The sequence below is a fragment of the Stylophora pistillata genome, chromosome 5, assembly GCF_964205215.1.
Source record: "Stylophora pistillata chromosome 5, jaStyPist1.2, whole genome shotgun sequence".
NCBI lineage: Eukaryota > Metazoa > Cnidaria > Anthozoa > Scleractinia > Pocilloporidae > Stylophora > Stylophora pistillata.
The window spans coordinates 7,740,051-7,756,406 of NC_142523.1; the positions used below are offsets into that span (position 1 = coordinate 7,740,051).

A 16,356-nucleotide genomic window follows, 5' to 3' on the forward strand; every position below is an offset into this window, starting at 1 on the left:
GCAAAACAAAAGCATAAATAGCCTGAAAAAAAAAATAGGGATTCGCGACCCTACCGCGATTCAAACCAATACTCCAACGATGACAGTGCAACATTGTAACCATACGAGCAAAGTGGACATTGATATTGATATCGAGTCAGTCCTAGAATTATTACCTTGTGAAATATGGCTACCTCTTTTTAGAAAAGTCTCTGCCTAGGCACTTTTTCTTGTAAAGGAAATGTTTTATCAAATCTGCTTTTACTCGACGGACGGAAATTTTGGTTCGTGCGGGGTAAACGTGCGTAACAAAAAAGTGGACGTCACTGTTTATTTTCATTCTTCGTGAATATTTTTTTTCGTCTCCTGTTTGTAGTGAAGGATAAATAAAGACTAAAGATAGTTAGTGACAAGCACTCTGAAGTACATTTGAGAGGGATTCAGTACGAGCCCGTGTATTTTAGACGTTCCAGAGGGTTGAGAGCAGGTTACATATAAACGTTACCATATCTAGACGCTTCAAGAGATTGTTGACGATATTGGGCCAAAATTCAATTTTTTTTCTGTTTAATTATAACTTTTCACGTGGAAAATTGAAGCAATGTATCGTTTTTGAGATCAGAATGGCTTTAAGCGAATTGCGAGCCATTTATGCATTATTATTCACACTTCAAGATCACAGTTATTGGCATTATTATACGACTGCATAACCCCAAGGCCCTTGGAAGCGGAAAAGGAAATCATAGCATAACGAGTTTTTTTTGGCAGAATTTCCTTTGTGGAGGTTTTTCTTTTAAAATATGAAAATTTCCCTTTCGAAATCGTGTCTCAACACTTAAAATGGAATGACGAAGCAAAAATGTCACGCTTAATTTTTCAAAATTGACCCGAACCTTGGCTGACTGTTTTACTGATTTAATGACTATTTTTTATTAGTTATTCCCCCCCCCCCCCCAAAAAAAAAAATAAAAATAAAATAATACTGCACTAGAAATCACCATATTGTGTCGAAGTTTGGCTAGGCATAAGTATTTTTCCTATGACGTCAATGGCGACATGTTCAATAACACAAAACAGTATTAATAAACATCAAGTTATCGAAAGAAGCTGCTAAAGATAATCATCCTTTTGACAAATAATTGGAAAATTCCCTGTCCAAACGGACAAGGAATTTTCCATTGAAGGATCAATTACGTCGCCTTTTTTTCACTTTCAACCATTTTACGATCGAAACAGAAAGTTCAGCTCTGACTTCATTGTTCAATATCCGCGTTTTCTTCGTAGGAAACCCTTCTTTCGAGTATGTCATGATCATCGCTTAAAATAATGCACCGCACACGCATCTCACACTGCAACTTTATAATTTTATATTTCCCTTGACAAATCGACTAAAGAAACCCCAAAACGAACGACTGACTATCGAGTGAAATTACCAAATTGCTATAAACTATCACAGAAATACTATTAACTGGCGAGTTAATGGCGACGTACCCTATCCTTAATTAATCTTGACAATATAATAACTTTTCACAAGCATCTTTGACATATCGCATAGAAAATAGGCAGATACATTTCAGAAAAAAGGGTACACACCTTACAAATCTCTTTGACATGGAAGAGAAAAATTATGACATCCGCTCAGAAACTTCTAACCCTATTGACAAGCTAAAAGGAATTCGAAGTCACTGTGGGGGAGAGTGTAGTTGTACCTGAAACTCACCGAAATATAAATATTAGTGTTTTATATCAAAAGTAGCTTTATTACAATATTTTTTACAGGTGTGAGCTTTTACTAAAATATGAAATACTTTTAAAATCGAATAGTCGTTAAAATGATTGTAAACTAGTGGGTAATTGTTTATCAAAGTAAAGAAAACTTTAGAGTACGTACTTTTTAAAATTCAGAATGATGTTTTTTCCGTTTTCATGGGAAGTCAAGGATGTCGTGTTCTTTTGTGGTTGCTTAGATGCAATATCACAAAAGAATAGAAAGTTAAGTGTTTTACGTAAATCCTGGTTAAAATAGTCATAATGTTGTGATTTGCTAATAAATAATGCTTCCGAGGAACCTAATATCACACTTGTTGAAACAGAAGGGGACACTTAAACGCCAAAGTGCAATATTAGTATTTCCTAGTAGAAGGCGGTTGCTGAATTCGTCCAGAACATTTAGTTGCGATCAATTGAATCTTCAAAGGGAAGATTTGAAATTTTCACGCTCTGATTTACATTTCATGGTCACGTTTGGCTTGAGTTACTTTTGGTTTCGAGCGACCGAAACTCAACCGATTTCGCGTATTGCTGCTGTGTTGTGAGCTGTGGGAAAAAAAACTTTGCCGGGAATGGATTCAAAAATTTTACTCGGTGTTGAATTTCTAATGCTGGTCTGTCTGCTTTCGATGGAATCTGGTACATGTTCTACCGATGGGTTTCAAATCTTCAGAGAAACAATAGACTCTTTCAGAATCCCGCCATCAAAATGTAACCCGACAAATCAAACCTTCGATTACTGTCTCGAGTACAACGCAAAGAAAAGCAAAGGAAACATGAAAACGCCATGTGATTGCTCTTGTGACACAGCAAGCGCTACGTTTGAATTTCGAAACTATGCTTGGTCTTGTCAGAAAAATAATGAAACAAGAGCTTCTTTTGGTAAGTATTATGTTCATCTTACTGCGATATTGTCGTTAAAGAACAGTCAACAATGAATGAAGACAAATGGGCCTTAAGCATGTATACTTTACTCGAGTTATTTCATATTTTATTGAAACAGTGGGGTCATAACATGATTTAGTTCATCGTGAAATAAAATGTGTTAAATGCCAAGTTTAAATTGTCTATGAAGTAATAATTTAACTATGTTTATCTGTGCCCATCATTGTTCATTTTTGTGGCAATTTTCTTGCCAATTTTCCCGCTGATTAATGCTCAAAATATGATGAGAACTCAACAGCTGTCGAACCTGTATTCTTGTTTTTCCGACTGTCAGTTCGATGACGCAAACCACCACAAAATTCTTCCAGCTTAAATTCGCTAGAAAAGCCGAAAAAATTGACCACAACTAACAGGAAACTGTGTACTTCTTCCCTGGAGGGCAAAGGAAGCCGCAAAAAGCAAGCCATTTTTTTTTTTAAAAAAAATGTTTTCCTGAACATTGTCAATTTATCAATATCCCTTAGAAACGCTATTTGAAATTACTGTTGTATGAAAGTGCAGTTTTCATCGTAATAAATTATCACTGTTTTTTTTTCTGTCAAGCTGGTCTCGTAAAAAATTTCCTTTTGTGCAAAGGTAAACGTCCTGTAAAACAAATCTAGACGGTGTAAAGTTTTAACATACATATATTTTTTTCTTTAAATCAAAGGCTGCGGTATGCTATTTGACAAAGAAGACAATGCAACCGAACTGAATTTGCTGAGAAATGAGCGCAAGAAAAAACTGATGTGGAAGGCAGGCCCCTGCACCATCAACTTCCAAGATTCTTCGTACATCAACTGTCATGGAAAAAAGGTCTCTATGGCAACTAGGTCAGCAAACTCCATGTTTCAGATTGAAGGAGAGTCAGATTATCCAAATCTGAACGAACTAGAGGTAGAAAAAATTTCTGTCCTTACTTTGCGTGAATTACTTTTAAAGTTATTCTTTAAAAATCTTCCCGGGAAACCTATCAAGCGAATGTATGTCATTTATTTCAATTAGGTGGAATACCCTTCGAGAAGCGTTGTGGAAGGTAAAATTGTGACACTTGAATTAGAATGTAAAGATTCTGATGGCTCAACCACGAAAAGTTGCCTGCTGTTCAAATTAGAAGGAGGCACATCATGTGAGTTGCTATCAGATTTGATATTTATTTATACCTAAATGGTGCTTAATTTCTCGGGTTTTTTTTAATTTCGTGTTTTTCGCGCTTGTAAAAAAAAAAAAGCGAAATAAAGACCCGCGAATAATGACTCTCGCGAAATTTCAATCACAAAAAAATGATCAACATGTACTAACAACAACATATACAGGGTATGTATCCACAAATACACAATTTAGTGACTGGTCTTACCAGTAACTTTTATATTGTTGTTGTTGTGAAATAACGTTACTATGGAAAGATTTTGCATTTTGGAGTGGAAATTCTAGCAGTTACATCTGAATCGTCAGATTCGCACAAATTCCTCAGAATATCTTTGAATGCAGTCGTCAAAAGTAAACTCTTTGAAAAATGCAATAATGCTGAGAACGCGTGAAAGACAAAATTTAATGATTTTTTTCATATTCCCTAATGAAATCGCGAAAATAAAACCCCGCGAAATTAATTACCCAAGAAGTTAAGTACCAATAAGATTTTCCTACTCAAGATTCTCGAGACATTTAATTGCATTTCTCTTGAGTTGATCCAGCCATAGGGGTTCACTTGAACTGTTTTGGAAAATTTAAAAAAAGCTCACGCGGAAAATTTCCAAAGCTTCAAGATTCAGGACGCTTCTAATTGCACTGTACTTGATTTCCAGCATGTTTTCTTCGGCTGGAATAATGACGCATTAACTGAAAGCACATGGCCGCGAACAATATAAAATCCAGAACAGAAACCACTAGACCTCCGTGAACCTAGAATAGGTTCACAATAGAGCCGATTATCCTAAAATCGTCACGAATCTAGGTCATTTTGATATTGTTATGCGACTCGTTTTTCTATTTGAACACGTGCAGATGAATCCATGATAAAATAATCGTTCCGGAACTTCAGAATACTTCTCGAATTGTGTGATGTGTTTTCTAAAGGGATCAGTTTACATTACGGAATAACTTTTACCATCGATTATGACAATTTATTTGTCTTCTAGTTCCTCAGTGACAAATAACGATTTTTTGTTCATGAAAGCGTGGTCCAATATTTTATCACGATATTTACTAGGACCGCCGCGGTGCTGAAAAGAATTTTCAATTAACTTGTCAGTGAGGTCCTGTTCATAACAACAAGTTCTTTTGCAATTTTTTCTGCCTCATTGTTTTTTTTAAACACAGAAACAAGACTTTAAGATGAAGAAGAAAAACTGATAACGAAAAAACAACAACAACAATCTAGAAATCATTTCAGAATACAAAACCATTCGTCAATGCGTTAGGAGTTACGCACGAAACTTGATAATTCCGATAAAAGCTCCACATTCCTGTAATATCAGATATTCGAGGGCGGTGCTCTTTAAGTAAATACGGTATTTATAAATCAGTTAGGTCTTTTATAGGTTGAGAGCAACGCACAACAAATATCTTACCTTAGCAACAGACCGAGAACTACCGAGTTATTTTCAAAATATCTTTCAGTTTTTGAACGCGTAGGCTGTGTAAGTGCAGCTGCAATACGATGTACATGTTGATATCACCGTCTCGACAATCCTACGCAAGCTAGACAAAACTTCCGCCAACTGTGATAGACCCCTTTAGCTTGTATGTTTTGTTTGCTCATTACAGGTTATGTGATAATACTCAGCGAGAGAGAAAGCGAGAGGCGTTTCTTTTAAATTTGCTCTCATTCACGTGCATATCTACGCATCATTTACAAAAGATAAAGCAGGGAATTCCCTTGAGACCCACAATGGCTAAACAAAGCATACAAGCTAAAGATTGTGAAGCATATTGCAATATTTGGGACACTGTTGTTGATGCGATCTAACCCTGTAGGGTAATTATTGGAGAATAACGCAATGCCCTTATTCACTCGTACGCGAGAAACTTTTCACATTTATGCCTTTCTCTCTCTGCCCAAAACAAATCTCCAAATGCTGCTCTTGCCTGGGCTCTGTTTACTGTGCACCAAAAAATAACAAACTTAAATTGGAGCAATATGGCTATGGACAATAGTTCCATAGCCGCTTTTATTGAAACAAACAGAACAAGAATGAATTCCGTTAAGGTGTTTGCCCAGTAAAGGTGCGGGCCATTTGTTGATTGACAGCTTGGAGCATCAACTAATAAGCAAACCTTTTTTATGAATAAGGGTTCTGTTTGGAGCAACTGAAAATGAAGCAAATATAGATGCCATTTCAAAATCCTCCACGTAGGCTTTAAAAGAATGGTATTCCTAACTACATGTTCATCTCGGTTTCGATAATTCTGAGGGTGCCTGGAAAGAACCTTCCTTGTGTTGCCAATTTTGTTCATGTGGGCTTACGCATTAAATGCGACTTGTGTTTGTTCATGCCAGATATACCTTAACATTACAAGGTTCTCACGTAAACTGAAAACGGGGAAGATTCATCCACACTTTTCGCACATTTCCAATAATCCTTTCGTGAACTTCGTAAAAAAATTGCTAAAACTTCAAAAATAATGAAAAAAAGATGATATAGTATGGCCACTTCAGTGAATAAACAGCTGAGAGAAATAAGTTTACTTTTTGTTGTTTGCTGCTAAAATTCGAGTTCTCTCTAAATTGTTCCTTAGAGATCAAATCAATATCTCAACGTGATGCACTCATGACGTTTGCATCCTTTGGCCAACAAGAGAGTGTACCATACTAATAAAACGTGATAACATTTCTATCTCAGGTCCAGTGGTCCCGACGACTCCCTTTCCTACAGTAGTCGACACAGCAATAAACACAGAGGTAGTTCCATCAATTGCTACATCTCAGACTCAGGTATCTCCTGCCACAGAGTAGGAAACGATTTTAAAGTCAAGCATTTTCTTTTCAAACCGGTCTGGTTATTCAGCGTTGAAAACATGTCGCAAAAAATTGGCCTTCTTGGTGTTTGTTCTTTTATCCCCTAAATTGCCATCGTACAGAACATTTTCCATCGTACAGAACATTTTGCATGAATCATACGCACCTTATTTATATGCCGCACACTTAACAGCTGAGAACCCTGAAGGCTATTATAGAGAAAAGAGATGGTGTGTAGCTAAACTGGGAAATTAGTAGGGAAATTTCATAGTTTTGGTGTCACTAGAGACTGACTCCAATGGAAAAAAAAAAAAAGGACGCTAACTTCGTCGCTGGCAAAGTAGAGAAAAATGAAGCTTCTCAGGGTATACTTTGTCTTCAAAGATTAAAAGGAAAAAATACCCGTATACAGTACCACTTCAGAGAAACCAGTAGATTTACATTTGCATCGTTTTTTATCAACAAAAAGTTCCATAAACTGAATTGCTTTGTTTCCAAGCGTTTGAGGCTTAGTCCTACGTCACAAGAACGACATTTGAATTTCCTCTGCTGCAGGAAAAAGGCTGAGCTGTTCTCCAAACGTCTCAAAAAAACCTTTCGTGAAACTTATTAATTGTTGACAAGTTCTGAACTAATTTCATTCTACAAGTTATCTTAATACATATTCCGTCACCGAATCCTCAAATTTCGTTTTTGTAATCCTTTTTTCTTCAACATTGAATCTTTAATTGCGTTGATGTTACGAAACGTTTTCTCTTCTCCAGATTTTCTTACCTCCAAACTCTTCCGCTGATAAACAGACCGGAGGCCTGGACAATCTATCTGTTTTTCTTATTGTCGGACTGACCCTCTCACTAAGTGCCCTTTTTGTCATCGTGGGAGTTTTCGTTTATCGACGAAACTGTGCACGGTAAGTTAAACAGTAAAGTGTGAAATGTTTCCATACAAACAACGAAAAATTAGATTTGAACTTCAGCCCAAAAATAGAACTAGAAAAAGTTGATTAAAAGAGACCACTTAGATCTCACCGGTATTTTTTTTCGTTTTTTTTTTTTTCGTGAACTATTCTTGTAGAGATAACCCTTATTGGGACGCTGAAGAGCATAGCTCCCACTCGAACCCAGACTCCGAGCGAAGTGAAAAGGATCCAGGTTACGCTTCATTGAGCCATTGTACAACCAGTAAGTATAAACTGCTGAATAGAATCGTGCGTATTCACGTGTTGCTTTTGATCACCATCATGCCGCAATGTGGGAGGGGAGGGTGGTTAGTGTTGTAACCACACGTAACTGTCCAATCAAAGTTTCAAGATGTTGACCGACCCCATGCGTACAGTTGAGACAGTAAAGCTTTCATTTTAATCATTAATATTTTGATAAAAGATAGAGTACTTTAGTTGATCTCCAGGAGATGTGTACAGTAACGACAAACTCCGGAGGGATTAAATCAAGTGCTTTTATCATGAAAACTCTAGATCTGGTACATCAGTATTTTATAACTCCCCCGGACGATCGATTTTCAAAAACACGCTTAAGAAGGAAGAAAAATACTGAAAAGAGGGGTTTACAGTTTTTTCTTTTCTCTTTGTAGCTACCTACGCCTCGACCTATCATATACCCAGCACCTTGGGGGGAATAAGTACCCTTGGGGGAGAAGACCCGATTTATAGTACCGTGGATGAGTACCAAGACCCAGCCATGACACAGAGCCCCAGAAACGAGAGACCTTTAAGTATGGAACAACGTGTGTATAATCTAGTTGAGGCCTTAGATACAAGCGCACCAGTCGGGACGTATGAATATTGTTCCAATGAAGTAAGTCAAGCACAGCCTCCAGTTAGCGTTGATACAAGCACGCCAATCGGGACGTATGAACATTGTTCCAATGAAATAAGTCAAGCACAATCTCCGGTTAGCGTGGAACAGCGTGTGTACAACATTATTGAAGGCATTGATTTAAAGACCGCGGAAGACCTTAACGGAGATGGTGCTAAGGAAGGAAACCAAGAGAACCAGGCACCCCCAAGTGTGGAGCAACGTGTGTACAACCTCATTGAGCCCATGGATAACACAAACGCATCAGACGGCCCCAATAAAGAAGAAATCAAAGTGCAGGCTCCCATAAGCGTCGGACAACGACTTTATAACATCATAGAGCCCCTGGATACAGTGACCTGCCAACAAGACGACAGTTGTGATCCTAAAAGCAAGGAAATTGGTAAGCATCCATTGTACAACATTTTGGGGGAACCTTTACCGAGTGACATTGAACATGGAGACAAAAAGGAGTCTAGCAGATTAAAGGACCCTATTTATAATGTCCTCGAGGAACCAAAACTGGAAGAAACAAAGGAACCAAGAAATGCTTCGCTGGACTCTTCTTGGGAGTATGAGGAACCGATAGAACTGTAGAAAGACTGAAAAGATGCTGTCTGGGAAAAGGAAGAGCTCTTGCTCATCTGAGTACGTAAGCTGGCCTGCCCCTTCAAAGCAAAAGTAAAGAAAGAAATAGTAAACTTTTCCATTCACAGAGGGACACAAACTCTGATAATGGCTTACACTTGTCGTTGGTGTTCAGTTGCTTATTTCTCAAATATTCCCCTGTTTGTTGGGACAATCGAAATAAAGCTGGATAGAACTTCTAACGTAAGTTGAATAAATGAAAAATATTTTAAGAATAAAAAAAAAAATTGTGGATAGTAAGCAAGCTTTGCTTGAATATGAAAATGTTTTGTGAATCACCGTTTATACATGGTAAACGTTAGTCATGGATATGATATTTAAGTGTAAATAATTTGGATACAAAGACAGAAGGTTACGTAGAATAAAAAAATCTGTTTGTAAGTACTGTGTGAATTGATCATTATCTTTTTATGGAATAGTGGACTAAGGAAGTGCATGGAATATCACGTGTAATGTCACAACCCCTTGGCCGTGGGAGGTCTACGTACGAGACTATATTACATTTGCGTCATATTCCTAATTTCCACTGATTTCTCCTGCTGAATTTTGGATGAAATTAACTGATTTAGTTAAAATCCGGCTTGTGCCAGGTACTGCATTATTCTCAACAGAATGAGAAATTTTTGATATGATTCGCAATTGTTTCCCTGGTTTAGAAGGGGACGGTTCCACTAAATGCACTGCGCAGTCCACACAAATTTCCAAAGGGTAACTTCCAACTCACAAGGGCCCTTGAAGCGACAGGAAGTTTTAAGGGGTTCTTCGCAAGTTTAAAAACTTACAATAAATTCAATAGATCAATATTTGTTCTAAGGTCTTTCCTCCGCAAAGGAACCTGCACTGATGTTTATGAGCGGCGAAATAAGGTTGTAGAGTCTTCTGGCCCGGAAATTATCGAATGCAAGCATAAAACTCACCGGGCATTATATTAAGTCTGATGATTAGCTATCATAAACCACTTTTCAGGAATGCTCTTTGTGATGTAGAACGTCGTTAGACTTCTTTTGGACAGATACGTACTTATGATATTTCACAAATCGGATGCTCTGGACACTTGAGATTTCAAAGTTTGCCTCTGCGAGAGAACCCCACTTTAAGGTCATTCTTAGAAATTGAGAAGGAGCATACGCGCAGCTAAGGGTACGATGACCCCTTTCCCCCCTCCGTGAACTTTTCAAAATACTTCGCCATCTGTAATTTATTTAAAAATTATTTCGTTGAAACTTTTTGCAATCAAAACTGAACAAAATCAGTTCCACCATGAGCAGTGCTGGGTGAAGAATTCGGCTGTCTACCTGCGCAAAATGAACTTAAGGACAAGGGTTCGCTCAAATTCAATGGCTCACTCAGTCACAATCATCAAGGTGGATCCTCTCCGGCATGCATCTGAAGCTCGTCAAACCGATGAATCTCGATATAGTACATTAAATCAGATTTTTCAACGACCAAGATTACTTCTCAGCAAAGTGATAACTTTTATTTAAATTTCTTCTTACTCGAAACATTGAGTTTTCAAATCATTTGAAAAGAAACTTCTACCAAAGCTTATCAATTTCTGGATTGTGCGGAATGCTTTTTTTTTGATAAGGAAAATGTTATTTGCGGTATTGTCTTCAGACTGCAAAATGGACTGCGTACTTCAACATTATATTAACGAAACTATTCAAAAATATGCTTCCTTTGGGAAACGTAACATATTGAAGAGTGTCTTTAGCCTTGATCTTCTCTAATCTAACACTTCCTCCCACAATTTGAATGTCATTTTTAATGCTACTATATTATCTGATATTATTACCCAACTGTGCTTCTTAGAGTACAACTAACTCTCGAGACGAGTACAAATATCACACAATATTTGCACTCCAGAAATATCCACGAAATTCGCCCGCACTGAAATAACAAATTGGCGTGTTGGATAATAAATCTCATGTTGAACGTTTTGTTGTGTAGTATCGTTGAGTATTTTTACTCGTTGTTTGTATTTTGACTCGCAATGCGGGCTTGCTAAAATACGGCACAACTCGTAAAAATACTCAGCGATACTACACAACGAAACGTTTAATAACATATATTAACTCTTACGGCTGTCCGTCATATTCGATGTTGACTGTGATACTGGAGTCGGAACAATGTTTCCTTGTTTTATCATCTTCCTCATTTTTCTTTATTGAAAGTTAATTTGCAAGCTCTCTTGTAAGTAACAAGACCATGGTTAAAATCAGTGAATAGTCACTGAAAAAAATAGAATTGTTCGACTTTGCATGATTTTATATGGAGCATTTTCGGGACGACCTTTTAAGAGTTTATTGGATTTCCCAGGTGCCTTACAAATGTAATGGCATCAATTATTTGTTGTTTTCTTTCTACGTTGTCAAGGTTAATAAGACGATGAATATAATTAATATAACTGCTCCAACGAAAATACTGTTAAATTATAGGAGATAATTTTTCTCAAAACAGTGAATGTTTCAGGGAATCTTGAGTACCCATTAGGTCAAAGGACTGGTTATTCGGCTATGGAAACATAAATACAAGGTCTAAATAAAAGAAGAGGATATCTACCTTAAAGGGGATATGTCACGCTATGAGTTTGCGCAATAAGTTCTTCCTGTTTGTCACTTAAAGGTGTCAGATTGATATCATACTCCATTGTAATTGGCAAGAAGCAGAGCTTGTTTGGTCACGCACTATTTGTTTGAGGCGGGTTATTAATAAAAACTCTCTATATAGGAAACTTTGGCTTCTATTATTTCAGGTGACTTTAAGTAAAAGTCCAGGCTTTTCATCTCGAAGACAATACAATTTTAAGGTCATATTAAAGAAGAATAAAAAGTAAGTTTTGTGTGTGTTATTGGCAAATCGAAGATAACCGGAGCAGCTCTCCAGGAAGGAAATTCACAGGATAATTTGAATTATATCAACAAAGTTACCATTTCAACTTTGTTGATATATTCAAATTATTTCGTTACCCCGACCGACAAAGCGCCAAACAGTTTCTTTAGAAACTATCAGCCTTTATTCACAGGATAAGTTATCCAATATCCTCTATCAGCAATTTACTTCCTTCTGGCCAACTTGCCGAATCCAAGTCAAAACTATTATTTTATTCATAGGCATCAATCGGCAGTTACTCGTGAGGAGATAGATCTTGAAATCTTTGTGCGCTTACGTGCAAATCACACGACTTATAATCATATAATCACCCTACCCAGTTATTAAATTGATTGTCAAGTACCTTTAGCAGTGGTTTAGAAAGAAATGCTAAATTTATCAGTGTCATCTGGTATTTATCCTTCAAAGAACAAAATGGCAAATATTATTCCAATTATCAAGGTAGATGACTTACCTGTCTTCTCAGTTGTTCTCGAATTCTTAAATCATTTTCAAGAAACTACTTTGCAAAAGAAAGTAGTTATTCATGGCAACAGGTAAGTTCCTGGCTACATCACAATATGGTTTTCGAAAAGCGCATTCTTCTCACCATAAATTTCTTGATGTTGTAAATGTTATGCAGACTAATATAGCCACCCACCTCTTTTCTTGTTACGATTTTACTGATCTCAACAATACGTTTGACAAAGTTGGTAATAAAATACAATTGGCTCTCGTGTTATCCTATCTAAAAGGACTTTTACAACCTTTGGTGTCCTTCAAGGGTCTGTACTTGGCCCTTACCTCTTTTTGGTACACATTAAGACAATTTTAATTCTTTCTTGAACGCTGATGATGCAAGTATACCGTGTGGTGATAAGAAACTTAAGTATCAAGAAACAGTTGTTGTGAAGCAGGAATTCTGTATGTAACTAGAAATGAATAAAGGAGTAAGTTTTTAAAGAAACTGTGGTGCTATTGGAAGTATCTCAGGACGATTTGGCTTTATCAACTGAGTCGATAACATAAATTGGCCACGAGGAGAGTTTCTAAGGCTGGCATTGTGAGCGTGAGCCCTTCATCAATTGCTCTGACTTGGTTTAGAGCTAGCCTACAAAGTCGGACAGCCCCCGTCTTGGTATGAGGTCAAGTTAATTGATGGTGAATCAAAAAACGGGAGCTTACTTATTCTCGTTTGGGAGCAGCAAATACTTGAAACTCCGTGCAGTTAAGATCTTCGAGATTACTATAACGAGTTCTTACTTGTTTACGCCCTTGAATCCCTTTAGTAGCGGAGCGAAATGCCGAACTTATTTGGCAAAAAGAACAATGGATCGTGATACCAGTTTGTGTTTTAATTCACCTGTTTTATCCCTTCACAAAAGATTAAACCGCCATTTCGTCGTCGATGATCACGCGCTAATCATACTTGAAATCTTGCTGGTATTGATGCACGCTTCAATACAACACGAAACATATTACGGCGATCTTTTTAATGAACTTTCATGATGGAGAACATTCAATTTACGCCGGGATGTTGGAAAACTATTTAGATGTCTTTCAAACGATGAATTGAATATCAGTCTAACCTTCAAATGAATAAAGGGGACAAGCTCGCTTCTATCGGAGCTGTGAAGCTGCGTCGGTGCGGGGGTATTACAAGATAATTTGATTTTATCAACTGAGTTTGTAATGTAAATTGGCCACCGTAAAGAGATTTTAAAGCTGAAGTTTAGAGGATTAGCTCTCCGTTAGCCTAACCTAGTTTGTTTTTACTGTACTCGTAAATTTTTCCGTGAACATGAGTCTGGCCTAACTGTTTTCAATGTGGTTCTGCAATTTAGCTTATCGAGTTACATTAGTCCTTTTACGGTTTTCATTTACCATCATTTAATGACATAAAGTTAACACCATTGTTTGTACACAGTTTTTAATTGAAATAGCGCTGCCTTGGTTTAATGCGATGCATAACTGGTTTATCAAAGTCATTATTAAAGTCGAATTACTTAATATGACCGATTAGGCGCGAAGCCAACACTGTTCAGCACTGGCAGCTTCTTTCCCTCGCTCAGAGACGCTCACGATTATGCCTGATCAAGACTCTAGTTGCCGTTATTTTCTTATTCATGCTTATCGTGATATACCGGTTATTGCTCTACTCTTGGTATGGTACTGTTACATAATTGTTCCATCGATAACATTCCACAGGAAAAACTAGAACACGTTTTTGACTAATTTATCGCATCCTGCATTTTGAATTGACACACTCGGCTTTGCGCAGGAAGGAAGAAAGCTATCTTTCATCATAGAAAAAGTGGAAAAGTAAAAGCATTGGATGTCATATCTTTTGGTCATTTGCCTCATCGATGTGTTCCTATCATAAGGATGAGGCCGCCATTTTGTCTATAGACGTACGCGTGTTTCTGGAAGATCATACTCGAAATAATTTGTTGTATTGAGACACACTACAGTATTATGTAATGTACCAGACTTAGACAAGTAAGATCTGCTGTGAGTATGTTTACTTTGAAAATAAAAATTCCCGTTGGTCTGTTGAGCCATTCTTTGAAAGTCTATCGAAAAGGATAAATTAAAATTCTGTCCGTTTTCTAAAGAGTGTTTCAGAAATAATTCATATCTCCCAATTTTAAACTAAGAGAGGTGATATGCTTCATTGAGTTATTTCTACCATGGAAAAGCCACCAATTTTTTGATGAGCACAGATTCTAATCATGCTCAGCAGTCATGTGTAGTATCTGTCAAGAGCATTCTTACAGTGAAAAATTTGATTTGCGCCAGCAGGATGTTGGAACAGTCTTTGAATTTCCTTCCAGGATTAAAGAAGATATTGGGTCAATCTACTTGGTCCGTTTACTATTCTTCAATAAGGTATTTGCCCGAATAGTACTTGTGCTTATTGGTTTCCAATGTTAGTCGTATTTCACAATTTCTACAATTCAGTCACATTAATCTTGCATATGATGACTGCCATTTATTGTTAATTAATAACATAATGTTGTAGATATTGCTTTTATTCAGCTTTTCTTTGAGTGTGTGAATTAATTCAAAATATCACTTTGATTTCCTTTAACGCGTTATACAATTGGTTTGTTAAAGTCATTATAAACTCAAATCCGGCACTTTATCGGACGAAAAGCCAACACTACTTACGTCTGGCAGCTTCGTTTTCTTCGCTCACGAACATGTTTGCACTGTGCATTCGCTTTAATCAGGGATCTTTCGTTACCGCACTCATCGTGATACAACCGTGCGACTACTTGCCTTTTCGTACGCCGCTGTATGTAAAATTGCTTCTATCAACAAAAGCTGTGTACAGGTAACCAATGGAGACGTTCTGCAGTAACAAAACAAAAAACAAGCTTTTCACCAAGTTTCTTTAGAATAAAAGAGAAGTAAAAACTAAAATCATCATACTTTTTAGTGATTTGTCTCATCGAGGTATTTCTCTCATGGAAAAGCTGCCAATTTTTTTGATGAGTGCGTTCTGATCATGCCTGAAGTCACGTGAAGCAAGTATTGATACACACTTTAGAACTATGTTCTAGACATGTTTAAGGGCGATCTGTTACGGAGCATTTCAACACTGAGAAATTAAATTTACACTAGGATGTTGGAAAAGTCTCTAAAATGTTTTTCTTAGGGGTAGATTAAACTTTGTCCGTGTACTTTTCTTCAATAAATGTTTTGCAGATATAAGACTCAAGCTCAATTTTTTTCAGTGTGGGTCCTATTTCTAAATTTCCACAACTTAGCCTGCGAGTTACATTAATCCATTATGTGATGGTTGTCATTTATCGTTATATAATGAAATGAAGTTACTGATATCGTTTGCATACAGGCTTCAATTTAGACGCTTAATATTTGGTTAATTTAATATATTTTAGCATAGTCAAACGTTATCATTCCAATTATTTTATGGAAAGCAAACACAAATCATGAATGGCGGCTTCGTTTCCTCCTTCGTTTAGAGTCACTCATGAACATGTCTGCTCTAAACCATCAGCGAAAAGATCATTAAAAAAAAGGAAAGAAAACAAAAAGAAAAAGGAAACTAGAAGAGTAACCCGTGACCCGCACCTTATATTTAGCAAAGTGCTGTTGTTTTGAAGAAACGGAAACGCCAAGGATGTTTCTTCCAATTTACATCTTTCATCGTCCCCGTTGTTGTATTTAGCTTTCTTTTTTCAGCGCGCAAAGCAAATGTGAAATTTTTGGAACAACTCAGTTGTGATTGGCTCGCCTATTTTTGAAAATTCCTCGACCTTTGACGTCACACCATTCGCTATTTGGAGTACGTGAGGTTCTTACAAGCTTGTTTTTCGTAGGACTTCTTCGTGTAAAAATCTCATGGTTTTTGTTTACCGTTTCTGA

At 37.0% G+C, this 16,356-nt stretch overlaps 1 protein-coding gene and 1 long non-coding RNA gene across 6 annotated transcripts in view; one reads left to right on the top strand and one right to left on the bottom strand.

Moving 5' to 3' along the window:
- The window catches only part of LOC111341000 (uncharacterized), a 26,764-nt gene extending 10,416 nt beyond the window's left edge, over nucleotides 1-16,348 (bottom strand). The window contains exons 1-3 of one of the 4 annotated variants that reach the window (XR_016001089.1): nucleotides 16,063-16,348; nucleotides 15,136-15,319; nucleotides 1,573-1,688 (exon numbers count right to left, since the gene is read on the bottom strand). This is a non-coding gene — a long non-coding RNA (uncharacterized LOC111341000). The other 3 variants (XR_016001090.1, XR_016001088.1, XR_016001091.1) reach the window with 3 other exon arrangements.
- LOC111340998 (uncharacterized) lies at nucleotides 2,081-9,474 on the top strand. Of its 2 annotated transcripts, none has more exons than XM_022947926.2 (7): nucleotides 2,081-2,631; nucleotides 3,344-3,570; nucleotides 3,679-3,802; nucleotides 6,516-6,607; nucleotides 7,396-7,541; nucleotides 7,706-7,812; nucleotides 8,222-9,474. In XM_022947926.2, exons 1-7 carry the CDS (start codon nucleotides 2,322-2,324, stop codon nucleotides 9,040-9,042), a joined length of 1,827 nt encoding a protein of 608 aa, XP_022803661.1. In that variant the 5' UTR covers nucleotides 2,081-2,321; the 3' UTR covers nucleotides 9,043-9,474. The 2 variants fall into 2 exon arrangements, with proteins under 2 accessions (XP_022803661.1, XP_022803662.1); XM_022947927.2 differs by having other exon boundaries at nucleotides 2,082-2,631; nucleotides 6,516-6,574.
- Nucleotides 16,349-16,356: the final 8 nt, after the last annotated feature.

Excerpts from the sequence above, each read along its gene's own strand:
- LOC111340998 (XM_022947926.2), top strand. The coding sequence starts at position 2,322 with ATGGATTCAAAAATTTTACTCGGTGTTGAATTTCTAATGCTGGTCTGT. Across the intron at positions 3,803-6,515 it reads ATTAGAAGGAGGCACATCAT|GTCCAGTGGTCCCGACGACT; the intron begins GTGAGTTGCTAT and ends TTTCTATCTCAG. Across the intron at positions 7,813-8,221 it reads ATTGAGCCATTGTACAACCA|CTACCTACGCCTCGACCTAT; the intron begins GTAAGTATAAAC and ends TTCTCTTTGTAG.